At 56.6% G+C, this 17,192-nt stretch overlaps 2 protein-coding genes across 7 annotated transcripts; both read right to left on the bottom strand.

Moving 5' to 3' along the window:
• Nucleotides 1-1,514: 1,514 nt before the first annotated feature.
• Nucleotides 1,515-8,460, bottom strand: slc35a2 (solute carrier family 35 member 2). Of its 4 annotated transcripts, none has more exons than XR_015104401.1 (6): nucleotides 8,100-8,460; nucleotides 7,260-7,442; nucleotides 7,008-7,159; nucleotides 5,509-5,631; nucleotides 3,380-5,437; nucleotides 1,515-2,020 (listed from the first exon to the last, which is right to left on the bottom strand). XR_015104401.1 is itself a non-coding variant. In XM_086142091.1 (6 exons), the coding sequence occupies exons 1-6, from the start codon at nucleotides 8,161-8,163 to the stop codon at nucleotides 1,910-1,912; spliced, it is 1,224 nt and encodes a 407-aa protein (XP_085998217.1). In that variant the 5' UTR covers nucleotides 8,164-8,456; the 3' UTR covers nucleotides 1,515-1,909. The 4 variants fall into 4 exon arrangements, 3 of the variants coding, with proteins under 3 accessions (XP_085998217.1, XP_085998218.1, XP_085998219.1); XM_086142091.1 differs by having other exon boundaries at nucleotides 4,847-5,437; nucleotides 8,100-8,456; XM_086142092.1 differs by having other exon boundaries at nucleotides 4,857-5,437; nucleotides 8,100-8,456.
• A 1,185-nt stretch (nucleotides 8,461-9,645) lies between these two features.
• otud5a (OTU deubiquitinase 5a) lies at nucleotides 9,646-17,181 on the bottom strand. 3 transcript variants are annotated; one of them, XM_086142089.1, is made up of 8 exons: nucleotides 15,982-17,181; nucleotides 14,582-14,675; nucleotides 13,617-13,681; nucleotides 13,236-13,541; nucleotides 12,582-12,767; nucleotides 12,305-12,509; nucleotides 11,995-12,066; nucleotides 9,646-11,852 (listed from the first exon to the last, which is right to left on the bottom strand). In XM_086142089.1, the coding sequence occupies exons 1-8, from the start codon at nucleotides 16,591-16,593 to the stop codon at nucleotides 11,710-11,712; spliced, it is 1,683 nt and encodes a 560-aa protein (XP_085998215.1). In that variant the 5' UTR covers nucleotides 16,594-17,181; the 3' UTR covers nucleotides 9,646-11,709. The 3 variants fall into 3 exon arrangements, with proteins under 3 accessions (XP_085998215.1, XP_085998213.1, XP_085998214.1); XM_086142087.1 differs by having other exon boundaries at nucleotides 12,305-12,767; XM_086142088.1 differs by having other exon boundaries at nucleotides 12,305-12,767; nucleotides 14,582-14,672.
• Nucleotides 17,182-17,192: the final 11 nt, after the last annotated feature.

The following is a 17,192-nucleotide window of genomic DNA, read 5'->3' as shown; positions in this document are numbered from 1 at the left end:
ATTTTTCCATGGCAAAAACTGTTCCACCACAGCAACAACTGTTCTACCATGACAACAACTGTTCTACCCAGCTATGAATGCACTACCATGGCAACGATGGTTCTTCCATGGCAGTGACTGTTCTTCCATTTCTTCCTCCATTACAACGCCTGTCCTTCTGTGGCAACGACTGTGCTCCAATGAAAACTGCTGTTGTACCATGGCAAATTCAGCATGTATTTATTGAAAAGTAAAGAATGCAGCTCTTTGTTCTGAGGTCGTCCGTCTCCACGATGCTAAACTCCTGTCAGCTGTTCAGAGTCTGAGGGAAACTAACTGGGTAGAAGACGTTATTCAGACAGGAGGTCCTAGGTTTTGTACTCCTGTAGCTGTAGCCCAAGGGTGGAGGAGTAAACGGTCCGTGCTGGGAGTGTTGGTGGTCCTCGAGAAGGCAGCGGAGGTGGGCGCTCTTCCAGGAATGCAAGGGAGATCTCCTGGAGATCTTCTCTACAGTCTCCACCATTTGGCGTAGTCGTTCGCGTCGGCGCAGACGCACCGAACGGTGATGCAGCTGGTCAACAAAAGCAGCTGGAGAAGCCGCTGAGGAGCTTAGGCCAACAGCCACGGCTGCGCCTTCTCATCCATCATCTGAACACCGGTAGGTGTGGAGGGACGGGACTACTTCCCGGAGAGGAGCCTTTCCATGGAGGTACAGTTTTTGAATCAGAACGCTTCACTTTTCAAGAGAAAGTTCACCCGTGTGTCTCTGCCTTGGAGTTTCAGGTGACCTTTGGTTGTCCGTCACTGAGTCGCCCCTTCCTCCGGGGCGGGGAAGATGCCCCTCTGCCGCCCTCTGCTGGCAGGAGCCACTCACTGCAGACTAAAGTCCTACATCCAAAGGTTTTGGGGGCGAACGGGGTTCCTCACGTGGCGAAGCGGTGCAGAGAGAAGATCCAAACACTTACATCTGCTCGTCCATGGTTATTATTGCATGAACGCCGCGGCAGCTTCCACCCCCATGTTGTTCTTCGGCGGTTTGTTTTTTGTAGTGTGGCGCTTTAGGGTGCACGTCACACCCGTCCCTACCGGGGTCCCTCACTGCATGGGGGAATGCAGGACCAGAAGGTTTCCACTGGATAAGGCTACTTCCTGGGACCAAACTTCCTGGGACGTTTCTGTCTGAAACGTGATCAGAAATCAGAATCGACAATCAGGTGATCATCGGCCCAGAACGCAGAGAACCCGCGAGAGAACCCGCGAGAGAACCCGCGAGAGAACCCGCGCTCACAGCAGCTGGGTTCCATCGGGTTCTCCGTCGGCGGCTTCCTCGATGACTCCAAATCGTCCGCAGATGTGAATGAGAGGTTGAATAGTTGGATGATTGACAGCTGATGGTCCAGGTTAAACCCCGCCCCCTAGGCTGGGCCAGGCTCCGCCCCCTCCCAAGGTGCCAGATAGCGATAATAATTCTAATTAATAATTATTATTACACGGTACAGATAAGTCCACGTTGGTCATGAACTGGAGTCTGAAGGTGTTTCAGGGTTTTATTGCGAACGTCCTCTGCTCCCACAAGTGTTGGGAGGCACTTTGGAGGCACTTTGGAGTCGGAACCTGCACACGCTCTGCGAGTGAACGTCTGCGGCCCAGAGCCGTGAGGCCTCACCTCTGGTGTTTACCCTTTCGGTCCCGGCGTCGGGTCCAGGAAAGCTTTCTCTTGTAGAACTTTGAGTTTTCTGGAAAAGAACAATTCTGCCTTGCTGGTTATTTGCCAATAACGCTCACATGAGAAGGCCAAAGGTTGTTTTGGTACGGTAGCACGTTAGCACGGCACGTCGGCCTTGCACATTGATCCCGACACTGTCGAACGGATGGAGTCCAGTCATGAAGAAGAGTCAGGAGGTCTGTCCTTCGCCGGCGCTCTACCGGGTCACGTGACCGCGACTTCCAGCGACCTTCCTGTCCAGTGGAGCCGCAGACGGACGTTGGGCGGAGCTTCGGGCCCGGCGTCCATCAGGAACCCTTCTCTTTCTCTGCAGCCCTGGAGGAGGAGGAGGAGAAGGAAGAGGAGCGGTGAGTGTTTTCCGCCAGCCTCTGCAGATCTCATCAATTCTTCAGTTAGTTCTTTGTTGAATTCCAAAGGTTGGACCTGCAGGTTCCCGGAGAGCGGAGGAGCCGTCATTCTGCCCTCCGGTTCCACGGCGGACATGCGGAATCAAAGCTTGCCGCGGACAAAGGTCAACCTTCAGTGTTTGAACCTGCAGGTCAATGTGACGGCGCAGCGAATCGTCTGGACTTTTACTTTGACGCAAACAGCAAGTAGAACCTGGTGGAGTCTTGACTTTTACTGGTTAGGCAGAAACCACGCCATCTTGGGTCCAGAGTGACGCCCGCCCCTCCGAGGGTCGGCCCACCTGCCCTCGTGGACTCGGAAAACAAGCAGGACCGGGATCGAGTGAAGCCGCCTCGCTGGACTTCCCGTGTCCTGGTCCGGATCGTCTCCACTGATGGACTGACCTCCTCCGGTCGGGCCGGGCGGGAGGACGAGGTGGGGCGACGGTGCTTCTCTCAGGGGAGGTCAAGCCTTCTGTTTCATTAACGGTGAAATGAGTCAATTGACGAATCGATCGTAGCGAATCATGATAACGAATCAGTCGATGAATCGGAAATGACAAATAACTTGATGAATCGGTAATAATGCAATGATGATGAATCAGTGATAGTGAATCATGATAACGAATCAGTTGATGAATAAGTGTAATGGCTGGGAGGGCGATAAGGAACGGGTCGATCAGCTAATAAAGTCCAGGCGTGTTTGCGGTGGAACGATGACATCGTCCCGTCCTAATAACACGTGATAACGTTTGTGACGACGCTCTCCCTCCCTCCTGGTCCTGCTGGACCCGAACCTCGGTCCTCCTCCCGCACCGCTTCCATCCATCGGAGGAGCTGGGATGTTTTTGTCGGAACCGGCAGACGAGGTTTTGTTTGTCGCTCGTATTGGTTCGATCTCTTCCTCCAATCTATCCGATCGGATGATCTATTGATCATTAAAAGACGGTGTCCGAGGAGAAAGGGAGATGTTTCCAGGAGGGAAATGAAGACGAAGCTTGAGACCAAAAGCTTCTAAACTCCAGTTCTTTCCAGAATTAGTTTGAAAGGTGATGAAGGTGAAGAGGAGGCTCACAGAATCATCTCGTTTTTATTTCATTCAATAAAAACTACTGACTCGCACCCCAAAACCTGAACTGATGTATTGATTATTGATCACATTCGTTAATTCTTTCATCAGTAAATCCCAGGAGACTGAATTATTCATAGCATTTTGATTGACAGGTGACCTCTGACCTCCTGATGAGAGGCTCCTCTTTACAAGATCCCTTTTAATAAATCCCATCACCTTCATCATTCCTCTTCATCGCGGCCGGACCCGCTCCTCGTCCTCGGGAGGAGTCGCCACGGAGACGCTCGGGAGCGGCGTCACGCGGTGATGAAGAGTCATGTGACCAGGAGGCTCTGATGAAGAAGCAGTCGCTCTTCAAACAGGAAGTTAGAAAAGGCTTGAGACTTTCAGGCTAAAAGTCTACATTGCTTAAAAACACACCGTCGTTTCCAAAAAGAAAGGTCAGATGGCAGAAGGCGTCCGGTCGCTGCCGCCGCCGGTCGGCCGTCATCCTCCCGGAGGAGACGACCGACCGTTCTCCCAGCAGACGGACGGACCATGAAGGGGTTTAGCTTCATCGGGCCAGAGGCTCCGCCGCATCTGACGGTTTTGACGGACGGGCTTCCTCGTCGTCACGGCGACGTGACGCTCGTCCATCAGAGAAGAGGCGGTTCGATCGGACGTCGGCGTCACGTGACCGTATGGCTTCTGTACAGATGAGAGAAAAAGGCACCAGTCGCAGCGGGCGCCGCCTCCGCACGCCGGTCGCACAGGAAGCGACCCCCGCCGCCGCGGGAACACGCTTCCTGTCCGACGCCCGACAGATCCATGGACGGACCTCAGAAACAGCAGGCGTCGTTCCTCGGCAGCGACGGCTGCTCCGCCGTCCTTCTTCTTGGGTTACATTCAGGGGCAGGAGGAAAAGACGGGATGGGGTTTGGTTTTTACAACGTTCTTTGATCAAACCGACGCGGACGCTGAGGGGAAACAGGAAGCAGATCCACCTGCTCGCCCTACAACGCTAATCTCAGCTAACAACCTGAGGCGGCTGTGTTGCCAAGGTAACAGGTCAGCAAACACATCCCTGGGGGAGGGCAGGGTTCAGGATCAGACCTGCAGGACCGGGACCAGGTCCAGGTCTGATCTGACCCCATCACCCCTGGAAACAGCAGGTGTCACAGGGGTGTGTGTGTGTGTGTGTGTGTGTGTGTGTGTAGGTTCCTTATCAGTTTTAAGGCGGGGGAGGAGGAGGGGGAGAGAGTGGGCGTCTCCTCCTCCTCCTCTTGTGCTTTCAGAGGTTAGTGTGTTAGTGAAGACAGGCTCCGCCCCCTGGGCTTTGAGGCTCCGCCCCCAGGGCGGAGAGGCGGAGGAGAGGTTAGCGAGGAGATGCTCCTCCTCAGGGGCCGTCTGAGGGGAGGGGCGTGGAGGTCAAAGGTCAGGGAGAAGGCGGCCATTGAGCTGTCCTTCATTTTTTTTTTCAACTGTTGGGTCTGTTACCGTGGCAACACTCTTTTACACAGTTTGCTGCGTGGAGGCTCCACCTAGTGGTGGAAGGGAAGATGGCGTGGATTAGTTACGGCGAGCTGCGGCAGCGTCCCGGGAACGTCTCTAGCCGGTCGACCCTGAACGACCTCGCCGGCCCGCCCCCGGCTGACCTCTGACCCCGGCCGCACGCAGGAAGCGAGAGAGAGCGAGTCACTTCACCAGCACTGACTTTGGCAGGAAGGCCTCCATCTCGGCATCGCCGTCCTTTCTCGCCGTCGCCGAGGAGGACGAGGAGGAGGAAGAGGCGGCGGAGGGGCCGAGGGCCGAGGGCCGGGGGAGGCTGTACATGTAAACGGCGCCGATGACCAGCCCCGCCCCCGCCGTGAAGAGGAGGTCCACGTGGAAGCCGAACAGGTAGACGGACATGACGGTGGAGACCACGATGGAGAAGGACGTGGCGAAGCCCTTCAGGATGTTGTCGGCGTATTTCACCACCACGGCCACCAGCAGGCCGCCGAAGGCCTGGTTGAAGATGACGCACCACACCATGTCCGTGTATCCGAACAGGAAGCCGCGCTCGGCCACGGCGGCGCCGTCGCGCCACCACAGCCCCAGCGCGCCCAGCGCCATGCCGAAGACGCCCAGCTGCACGTTCCGCACCCACACCGAGGCGGAGCTCCCCTTCAGGATCTTCTCGAAGTAGACGCCGGCGAAGCCCGACGACAGGCAGCTGATCACCACGGCGACCAGGCCCGCCAGGTAGTTCTGACCGCTCCCGTCCGACGACTCCTTGTTCCCCTCCTGCTGCACCTGCGGGGCCCAGCAGCCGTCAGACACCCTCAGCAGAGCTCCGGCGCCGGCGCCGCCCCGCCGCTCCATACCTGCACGATGGCCACGCCGGCAAACAGCAGCAGCAGAGACACCCACTGCACGCGGGACAGAGACTTCCTCAGCATCAGCACACTGAACAGGGCCGTGGTCAGGATCTTCAGCTGGTACGTCACCTGGACACACACACACACACACACACACACACACACACACACACACACACACACACGTATGGGTATACACAGACACACATACATACAGATATGCAGATATATACACACACACACACATATGGGTATACACACACACACACACGTATGGGTATACACAGACACACATACATACAGATATGCAGATATATACACACACACACACATGTATGGGTATACACAGACACACACACATACAGATATGCAGATATATATTATATACATACACACATATGCATGTGTATATACAGACACACTCATACAGATATGCAGATACACACACACACACACACACACACACACACACACATATGGGTATACACAGACACATACATACAGATATGCAGATATATATGCACACACACACACACACACACACATGTATGGGTATACACAGACACACACACACACACACACACACACACATACACACACATACACACACACTCCTGGTGAGTGACTGATCCTCCCCCTGTCTCTCAGTGAACGTCACCTCCACCTGGACTACAGGGTTCCACCTCCAGGTGACTCCATCAGTTTGGTGCTCCAAGGCTGAGCTGCTCAGGAAGGAGGTTCTCTGCAGACCAGGTCCTGGATCTCCTGCTACTAGCTCACCTTAGCAGCTAACAATCCCCATCACTGATCATCATTCTAACCCGGTCTAATCCAGACTTTACCCTGATCTAATCCCAGTCTGACCTTGTTCTAATCCTAGACTGACCCTTATCTAATTCCACTGTGATCCTGATCCAATCCCAGTTTGACCCTGATCTAATCCCAGTTTGACACTCATCTAATCCCAGTGTGATCCTGATTTAATCCCAGTGTGACCCTGATCTAATCCCAGTCTGACCTTGTTCTAATCCTAGTCAGACCCTTATCTAATCCCAGTGGGATCCTGATCTAATCCCAGTGGGATCCTGATCTAATCCCAGTTTGACATTCATCTAATCCAAGTGTGATCCTGATCTGATCCCAGTGTGATCCTGATCTAATCCTACTTTGACCCTGGCCTAATCTTAGTGTAATCCTGATTTAATCCCAGTCTGACCCTGATCTAATCCCAGTTTTACACTCATCTAATTCCAGTGTGATCCTGATTTAATCCCGGTGTGATCCTGATCTACCCCAGTGTCATTACAGTCTAACCTAGAAGGTGGCTGCTGGCAGTTAGGAGAAGGTTACGTGGTCTAATCCTGGTCCACTACTAGTCTAATCCTGGTCCGCTCCTGATCTAATCCTGGTCCGCTCCTAGTCTAATCCTGGTCTGCTCCCGATCTAATCCTGGTCTGTTCCTGGTCTGCTCCTGGTCCTCTTGCCGGTCTAATCTAGTGTCTGACCTGGAAGGTGGCAGCGGGCAGGTTGGAGATGGCGATGTACTGCAGGTTGTTCTGCAGGGTGTAGATGAGCGAGGGCACGGCCAGCTTCAGGGTGTCCTTGTACTGCAGCACCACGGCGTCCAGCAGGAACAGCGCCGTGTCCTTCACGCTGCCTGTGGGAACCAATGGCAGCGCGGCGCCGGGTCAGCCGGGGGACGGCGCCGAGCGCTCGTGTTCTTGGCGCGGGTCGCCGGCCCGGCCGCTTTGACTCACCCTTCTTCTGCAGCAGGATGATGAGGAGGCACGTCAGCACCTTCAGCACCTCGGCCATGACCACCGCCGACGTGGCGAAGAAGCGATCTCCGGGCAGCGTGCGCACGTAGCGGATGCTGAGGATCAGCGAGGCGTTCTGGACCACCAGCACAGCCAGGCTGATGTACTTCAACCGCCGGTTCACTGCTCTCACACACACACACACACACACACACACACACACACACACACACACACACAGTCAGCAGTGGGTCTCCATGGCAACACAATCAGAAAGGAGCACGCCAGTCTACATCCTGTTGGGGGTCACTGAGGAAAACCAATAACCAATAATCACCGGCTCCTCCTGCAGGTGAACAGGGAGCGGAGACGCTTCCAAGCAACGGCTAGCCTGCTAATGCTACTGTTGCAAACTTGTTCTGACGTCACGGATCCGGTTTGACGGCTTCCGGTCCGGTCGGTCCCGGGTCACACGCGCACGGGCACTCCGTGTTCCTGCTTCCGGCGTGCGTGTGCGCGCACCTGGGCGGAGGCCGAGGCTCCACGTCAGCAGCCCGCACACCTGCGGGGGGGGGGGGGGGGGGGGGGGGCTGTTAGCCGCTAGCTAGCCCGCAGGGACCCCCGGGGCGCCCCCGCAACGCTAGGGTTAACTAAGGTTAACCAGGACTAGGTTCCCGTCGTTCTAGCCTCCCGCCTGACTTGCTCCAATTAGTTAGTGAGTTAGTTATTTAGCTAGTTGTTAGTTTAGCCGCTAGTTAGCAAGCCCGCACCGCAAGAGTTTGTTGATTTACGGAGCCGACCCTGTGGGTACCGACGGCCTTTCGGGCTCCCGGTCCTTACCGTCGCTCTTGTCCCGGCCGGCCGTCCTCTCCTCCGCCGCCGTGCCGCTGCTTCCGGCGGCCATGGCGCGCCCGTCCGCCGCCCGAGAGGAGCTCCCACCCGGCTGCCTGCTCGGCTAACGCACCGCTAGCCTCCCAGCTAGCCCCCGCTCACCGCGGACGGCCCGCCGACTGTCGCCTCTCTCTGGGGTTAGCTTGGCAGGAGGCAGGGCTGTTCTTACGGAGCGGAGCACCGGGAGCGGCCGACAGGACCACCGGGGGAAACGGTCCGCGGTGGAGGGGCGGCGACCGGGAACCGGAGGCATCTCCGAGTCAGAGATGCAAAAAAAAAAAAAGAGACGTCCCACTCTGTTTGGATTTCCCGGCCGGACACTGTCAGGAGTCCGTTCCGGGGAGCCGCGTGTTTTACCGGGGAATCTTTTTCTCCGGTTTAACGTTCCGCACCGATGCGTTCAGTTTTTCGCACGCCTTGTCTATATCATGGCTCCGGGTTGTCGTGGTGTACTTTTCACCTCTACCTCCGTTGATTTTTTTTTTTATATTCCCGCGGTAAAGTACCAGTGACTGATGAAGCGCATCCTCAGCCAGGGGTCGTGCACGATTCGCTCAGCAGACGTGTTGTGACGTGAAACCATTCGAGAAGTCCGTGAAAACAGGCTCCGTCATGGAGTGAGATGGAGTGAGACGTCTGTCGCGCCGATTGTCCTGCCAGGAGAACAATCACTTCCTTGTTCTCGCTTGAATCTGATTGGCTGCTGCGCCGGCGGCCGTGCGGCGGGCGCCCCCTGCTGGAGGCCGGATGCATTGCACGGTCACTTCCAGGCTCTTTCAAGAGACAAAGAAACGTAAAAATGTTTTACTTCTTTTCATTCTGACACAAGTTCGTGTTTGTTGTTCTTTTACAGCAGAGTCACGTTACTTCTTTGTTTTCTTCGGCCAGCATCGATCATGTGCTTCATTTTCCGTCGCCTTTCCTCTGACTTTCTTTCTTACCGATGAGCTGTTTTGCCGAAACCCAAACGCAACAGATAACTCTGGAAATCGGCAAACGAAAAACAACAAAACAGCAGAACATCGGGAACAAGATGTTTGGAGAAAACAAGGTCCCGATGACTCCCGACGCTTCTGCCGGGCCCCATCCAGCAAGCCGGTTCTCCCTCGGACAGAGCGGGGCCTGTCGGAGGATCTGTTCACCATTACCCTGGTGGATCTCGCACTCGTGACGGGACTCGGTCTGACCCTCTTCCTGCCGGAGTCTACCGGGTGGAAGATCCAGGACTATTGATTTCATCGTGGATCGGCCGAACGTGTCGCACGCAAGACAATGAACGGGTCTTCTGTTGCTGTTCTGAGGGGTTCAAACGTTTGAAGTCATAAGGCTTTAGTAAACACTAGAGACCCCATTTTTCAGAAACATTTTCCTCTTTTTATTCCAAGAAAAAAAAGGTATTTTCATCCCAAACAATAAAATAAAATAAAACAAACTTATATTATTAATAATAACATCAATAATCAATCATTAAGAGGATAAGTATGACAACTCTCTACTTTCCTTTTTTATTTGTCGCTTTTCTCTAGAATGATATTGGTCGTGGTCAATTAAACATGCAGCTAAATAAGTCCCATGATGATGATGATGATGATGATGATGACAACGATGATGTCATGACGGGGGGGCGGGGTCTCCACAGGAAGCTGAAGTGACACTTTGATTTGACAGACTGGCGGCTGCTGCTGCTGGGAAGCGAGGAGACACGGCTAGCTGCGCTAATGTCGCTAGCTGCGTCCCCGAGTCACAAAACTGTACTGCTAACGTGCTAGCTGGCTAGTGAGCTAGCTGGCTAAGGTGGGAATCTGTGCACATACTTTGATGGACTGGACGCAAAATTGGAGCGTTATTACAACGTTACAACCCTTTCCTTCAACAACCTGATTTCTAAACCTGCTTCGGTTTGATTGTCACTTTTAGATTTTGATTTTCCAAACGTGAGGTTGCTGACCAGTTCCTTCGGTCCGCTGGCTAAAAACCGTTTCATTCGACCATCGCGGCCCCTCGCTGTGCGTCGGCAAAGGAAAGGCTCTCAGGAACCAGGTCTTTGCGAACACCGAGACATCTCATCAGATATCTGTCCTTCAATCGCAGCAGAGGTCTGACCCTCTGGTGGACCAGGGGGCCCCGCCGCTTTCAAGGCCCATTAGCATTTCTGATAGTTAGCTTAGCAGATGGCACAGCTAGCGGCTAGCAGCTCTCCTCAACTCTAACACCGAGTAAGACTGACCGACGCTCAGACTCGTTCAGGCTAATAGCGGATCCGCTGACCCGAGAGCTCGCTCAGACAGACCGAGCTATCGGGTCCACCGGCCGACTCGAGTTCCCCTCCGGGCCGCCAGCGGATCCGCCGACCTGAGGGCTTGTTCGGGATCCGGGCCGCTGACAGAAGGAAACGGTTGACGATCTCGTCGTCGTGACGACTGCCAGGACTTGTAGAAGCGGTTCCCACAGTCCCCTGTGCACCCTGCCTCTTCCCGCCGTTGCTAAGCTAACACACGCTAGCTGATGGACGTTGCCAAAACACAGGATGGGAAACTGATTAGCAAACGTGAAAGGACCAGAAGAAGAAGGTGTCCAGGTTGTGCGTCTCCTGTGTGGATTCAAGTCTCATCTGAAAGCGACTGTCGTCGTTTGCTAACTAGTTTGCCAACTAGTTGAGGAACCTTTTTGGTCGTTTGTGTCGCAGACGTAGAAAACAAAACAAAAACAAACCATGGTTCAGAAATGTCTGGAGGATCTGGAGCTGCTTCAGTCTTAAGGGACCGGCAGGAGTCTGGAGCCAGCGGAGGTGTGGGCTTTGACTTTTTTGGCGCGCTAGCGGGCTAATGCTCGTCCTTTTCCAGCTCCAGTTTCCACTGCACAGGCGCAAACAGGAAGTACACGAGCACGGAAACATCGATTCCTGACTCCTTCCGAGGGAGAAGGTGCGACCCCGTGGCGACGGCCGCTGACCTTCTCGCGGATGCTAATTCAGAAGATGCTCAAAGCTCAAACTCTTTGTTCCGGACGGCCAGATCATGTTGAGATGGTTCACACCGGACCAGGACTCAGGCTCCTGCAAAACTGCCCCTCTGCAGAAGACGTCCTCCTCGGCGGCGTCCCCTCCGAAGAGGACCTCCTCCCGCCTCGGTGCCGCCCCCTTCGGCCAGGTGGATCCTGCACCTTCTCCACCTGGACGGAGCGGCTTTGGACTTTGGAGTGGACTCTCATCATAAACTCTTGACGACTCCCAACGGCACCATGGCTGTCACCACGCCGGGAGGCTTTGACGCCATGATCGTCCATAGAGGGACGTGGGCTGGAGGGGGGGGGGGGGGGGGGGGGGGGCAAACGTGGCCGCTGGTCGGGGTCAAAGGTCACCTTGGAGTGCTGGAAGGCCAGCTGTTTGCGGGAGGGCAGGATGGCCGCATTGGTGGAAAAGGTTGTTTCGTGTTTTGTTTTTCCTGCTGGGGGCGGAGGAGGGGGGGGGTGTTGTGGATTATCATATGTGTGTGTCTGAGAGTGTGTGTGTGTGTGCGTGTGTGTGTGTGTGTTTGTGTGTGCGCGTGCAGGCCAGCTATCAGCTGCTGTCGGGCGATGGCTCCCGGTCCCGGTGCATGGAGGCAGCGGCCCCGGTCTGGTGTTTGATGCTGTCCAGATACTCCTGCTGGGACACGGCCAGCACCGACGCCAGGATCTCATCGTCCTCCCAGTCTGTCAGCCCTGACACACACACACGTACACACACACATGCACACACGAACACAAGCACACACACACATTGTTTAGTCTGAGAAAAGTGAAGCTCTGATGAACTTCCAGGAAAACAGGAAGAGAAAAAGAGACACACAAAGACATTTCTTACCAAATGCTGTGGGTGACATTTCCTGCATGATGGCTCTGTACTCCAAATGATGACGACTTGGATTACTAGGACCTGAGAACACGCACACACACACATACACACACAGACATGCACACACACAGACACGCACACACAGACACGTGCACACACGCACACACAAACATACATACATACATACATACATACATGCGTGCGCGCACACACGCAGACATGCGCACACACACAAGGGCTGAGTGTCCTCCAGAGTGCAGGCCGAAGGTCTGTCAAGGTGTGAGATGTTGTCCTTCCCAGTGAGGGTCGGGGTACGTACCTGGGGCGCAGGGCGAGGGGGGTTTGTTGAGGATGAGGGCGGCTCCGGCCGGGGAGGGGGGCTTGACGTTGGCCGAGGGGGCCCCGGTCGGGTCGGAGTGGGAGGGGTCGGGGTCCCGTTGCCGTGGCGACCGGGCGCTCCAGTCCTCCGGGCCGCTGGAGGCCGCCGCCGTGGCCGAGCTGCAGGTGGCGCTGGCCTTGCGGGGCTGCGGACACACAGGGCCGAGGTCAGGCGGCGCTCCCGGACCCCCCCGCGCCACGGACCCCGCGCCTCCCACCTGGCGGGCCTGCTTCTCCTGGTCCTGCAGCCACTGCAGGTACGACTCCCGGGCCACCTGCTCCTCGATGGCCTCGTTGGTGGCCTCCCAGTCCGTGGCGCGCTTCTTGTCCTCCAACATCTGCTGCTCGATCCACGACTCCTCCGACGTCTTGATGGCGGACTTCATCAGGGACTGGTCTGCATACTGCACACACACACACACACACACACACACACACACACACACACACACACACACACACACACACACAACACACACACACACACAGCGGGGTGTGAATGTTTGACTGTACATGTTGGTGCGTATCTCTGAGTGTATCGGTACATATTTGTATATCTGTTTGTGTGTGTGTTTATATCTGTGTGAGTGTTATCTGTATGTATGCATGCGTGGGTGTATGAATCTTTATGTGTATGTATGTATGTATGTATGTATGTATGTATGTACGTACATATATAAGTATGTACATGGATGTGTGTATGTATGTATGGATGGATGGATGTGTGTATGTATGTGTATGTACGTATGTATGCATGCAAGTATGTATGTGTGTGTATAAGTATGTGAGTATGTATGTGTAAATATGTGCATATGTATGTATGTAAGTATGTATATCTGAATGTGTGTGTGTGTGTGTGTGTGTGTGTGTACCCCAGGTTTGAACGCAGGCAGGCCCAGCCCCACTCCAATGGTGGCCTTGTTGGGGTTCACCACAGAGTTGTAGTGGATGTTGCGGTGGTAGCTGACTCTGATTGGCTCGTCGTTGTTCTGGTGGATGCCGTGGAAGGTGTTGATTGGCTCGGTGCCGTACTGGTAGACCTCCACGGGCCGGTTGTACATCTCCGCCATGGCCTGCATCTCGATGTGGTTCCCGTGGCAGTTGTTTTTCCGTTTCCTGTTGATGTATGTGGTGAAGTCCTCCGTCACGTAGTTGGAGAAGTAATCTGCGTTCTTCATCTGGAGGTTAAGGGGGACAGACGGGTCAGGGGGGGCCGGGTCAGAGGGGAGGGCTCGGGGGTCAGAGGGACTCACCAGGTAGTCCATGCAGTGTTTCCGGACCACCTCGTGCATGTCCTGGTCCCCGTACACCTGGTCGGCTGGGAGACACGGCCCGTTAGCATCCGGTCCGGGAGGAACCCCTGGTCGCCTTCAGGACCCGACCCGGGTTCTCCGTCCTCTCCTGGTTTTGAACCGGAGACCAGCCTCAAACCGGCAGCGACAGTTCGACAAGACCGTCATTCCTGTTGCCATAGCAACGCCGGCGCCGCAAGGAGCCTCGCCTCGCGAGGACACCGAGGGTAAGAACTCTGGAGAACGACAATCTAGTGTGTGACTGTTGGGGTTACCATGACAACAGGCAGGAAAGGCTCGGCAACCGGCGAGACCTTCAAAAAACCTAGGACCACGGAGGGGGCTTGGCCTTTAGGGGGCGCCGCGGGGAACCAATCAGCTTTGAGCTGCTGACCTCCACGGGTTGGAATGCAGTCAGAGGCAACTGTGTGTGTGTGTGTGTGTGTGTGTGTGTGTGTGTGTGTGTGTGTGTGTGTGTGTGTGTGCGCCTGCTCAATCAACCTCTGAGACCTGAGAGCTTCACACACACACACACACACACACACAGCGATGGCAAGTGTGGTAACATACAACTAGTTATCTGAAACATCCATATATCCATCACAATGAATAGAATTGTGTGTGTGTGTGTGCGTGATTGAGTGTGAGTGTGTGTGTGTGTGTGTGTGTGTGTGTGTGTGTGTGTGTGTGTGTGTGAGCTCTCAGGGCAGCCTCTCACACCCCCTGACATCTCATCCTGGAGGTTCCAATCTCCGCTGTGATTGGCCTGCTCAGGTCACATGATCACATGATCACCCTCAAAGAAAAATCATGAAGGTGTGCCAGCAGAGATGACACACATTTGTAAACACATTTGTTATCATTTGTGTGCGTGTGTGTGTGTGTGTGTGTGAGTGAGTGCGCGTGCATGTGAATGTGTGTCTCACCAACTGCTCTGAACAAACACGCTCCGTCCTCCTTCATCTTCTTGATGACAAATCCCTTCTTCTCCCTCAGAGCTTTTTCAAACCAGTGCTCCTGCTGAAACACACACACACACACACACACACACACACACACACACACACACACAGACAGCGTCAGCTGGACAACAGGACTTTCAAAGCGAGTAAACTCACCAAGCGTGTGGACGGTGAGACATTCAGGTTCCTGATGAAGAACCCGTCCTCTGAGCGCCACACAAGCTCTTCCTTCCCCTGACCTTAACCGATCGAGCACTCGTCAGTCACATGGGGCTTTTCATTGTTACAGAAAGTCCTGCACTGTCAGAACACTGAGAGTGATCGATCAGTGATTAGACTATTGGTGATCTTACACTGGGATGAGGTTCTTTCCATCTCCATCTGTTCACCAGAACCCTCAGCGTTCAAAGCGGTGGATGGAGGTGAGGATGACGAGCGCCTGGAGGCCTCCGACCTCTGCTTTTCTCCTCGGGTCTTCACCTCCATCCAAGGTCCCCAGGTCACCAGTGGAACCTCCTTCCGGTGGTCTGACGGCCTCCTCCTCGCCCACCAGCCGCACCTCTCAGCTCCGCAGGGCTGCCGCGAGCCGGAGGCGTCACGCTGAACATCACCGCATGCTTAGAAATGGACGTTCACTTGTCTTTGAGAGACGGCCGGCGTCCGGGTCGAAGGCGGTCACCGGAGTCCTGACCCGGACCAGAGACGAGACCCGGACTATAAGATCCTGGGATCGGAGACTAAACAAATGCGAGAACACCGAGGGGGCCTCCGCGGGTGCTCTTCTGTGTATGTTAGTAAAGGAGCTCCCACGTTTGGATCTTCTCTGGCGTCCGGACCAGATAGAGGACCCAGGGGCGTCTCAAGCTCCACAGCACTACATGAGCAGACCGGATCCAGATCCTGGGCGCCTCAAGCTCCACAGCACTACATGAGCAGACTGGATCTGGATCCTGGGCGAGGCCAGATGGTCGTCGGTCCTTCGGGACGTCCACATCTTCTCCATCCTCGGCCGGGCGGCCGGTACTCCAAGCCCTCGCGGCGAACGACACTCGCCGGGGACGGCGGGCGACGTGGTGACCCGATGCTCTCCTGCTGACCTCTGACCCCCGGATGCGTGCGGGTCCGGGCGGCCCCGCTGACCGGTGCCGTTGTCATGGTTACCACAGGCTCCCGGGGGCCCGAACCGGAGCTAACAGGGAGCCGGGCCGCCGGGCAGCCGTTCGTGCGGTCACAGCGAGCCGTCACACAGCTTCCCGTTTGCCCGTGTGTGTGTGTGTGTGTGTCGGTCGCCGTGAAGCCGGTAGCGTTAGCCTTGTTTGCTAATGTTTGCTAGCTAGCGCTAGCCCGCTAGCCCGTTAGCCTACCTGCTCCGCGGTCGCCGGGTCCACCGCCTGCAGGCGGGCCGCGTTCTCGTACTCGTCCTCGCTGTTGTTGCCGGCGCCCTCCTCGGTGTCCTGGCTGGAGCCTCCGGGCCCGGCCACCCCGGGCTGGCCTCCGCCGGCCAGAGCCGCCACCACGGCGCCGGAGCAGGTGCCCGCCTGCCGCCGCCTCTTGCTGAGCCCGGGCCCGGAGCAGCAGCCGCCGATGCCTCCGCCGCAGCCCACGACGCCGGCGGCCACCACGAGCTCCCCGCGGGGCCCGGACACCAGCCCGCCGCTGCCGTCGCGGCCGTCGCCCGGTCCCACGGGGGACGCGGAGCCGACGGGCGGCGGCGAGGCCTGCTGCGGCCGGGAGCTCGCCTCGATGCTCCGCCTGTCATCCCGGACGGAGGGTGGCGCGGGCTGGTAGGACCAGGGCGGCGGGGACGCCCGCGGCCGGGCTCCGGTTCGCCCTGCGTGCGGATGCGGGTGCTGGAGCTGGTGCGGGTGCGGGTGCGGGTGCGGGTGCGGGTCGGAGCCGCTCCGTCGGTCGCCGTCGTCGGCGTGATCCGCCACTCCGACCCCGGAGCCGGGCTTCTTCTTCGGCAGGATGGTCATGGTGGCGGCGGGGGGCGGCGGGGGGCCGAGTCCTCCCGATCCTCGCTCGCTCGCTCGAACGCCTCGGTGTGCGGGGCCTCCGGCGCGGCCCTTCGGCTCCGATCGGCCGGCTGGAGCCGCTAACGACGCGGCGCGGGCGGCGGCGCGGGCGGCGCGGCGGCTTTTCGACGCTTTTCGGCGGACAAAAACAAAACGCGTCTCGCTCTTCCGCCCGGGCGTCCACAAAACATCAACACAGGCTGACGGAGCCCGCTGACGTCACTTCCGGGTGGCGACGGCATGTGCGGTTTCTACGTCAGGCCGTCGATGGAAACTTCGTGATGTTCGATTATCGACCGGACGCTTCGACGATCGGCGTGACGTCAGACCGTCGGCCCCGTCGGCCATGTTTACGATCGACGGAGGAGGGCGGATCCGATCGATCGGTCAAACGCCGATCGGAGCGGGTTCTCCGTGCACACGGAGAGCCGGGAAGCCGCGCGGACCTTCAACGGACGGGATGACGTGCGACGTCCAAACCGCCGCTCGGCTTCTTCGCCTCCTCTTTGTTCGGCGCCTCCGCCTGCAGCGCCGGCCTCCGCCGCGGGGGGGCGCTGTTC

The sequence above is a fragment of the Fistularia commersonii genome, chromosome 34, assembly GCF_037954325.1.
Source record: "Fistularia commersonii isolate RoL2024-O1a breed Wild chromosome 34, RoL_Fcom_v1.0, whole genome shotgun sequence".
NCBI classification, from domain to species: Eukaryota; Metazoa; Chordata; class Actinopteri; order Syngnathiformes; family Fistulariidae; genus Fistularia; species Fistularia commersonii.
Note: the sequence above shows the minus strand (reverse complement) of the source record. Positions and strands in the feature narration are given on the sequence as shown.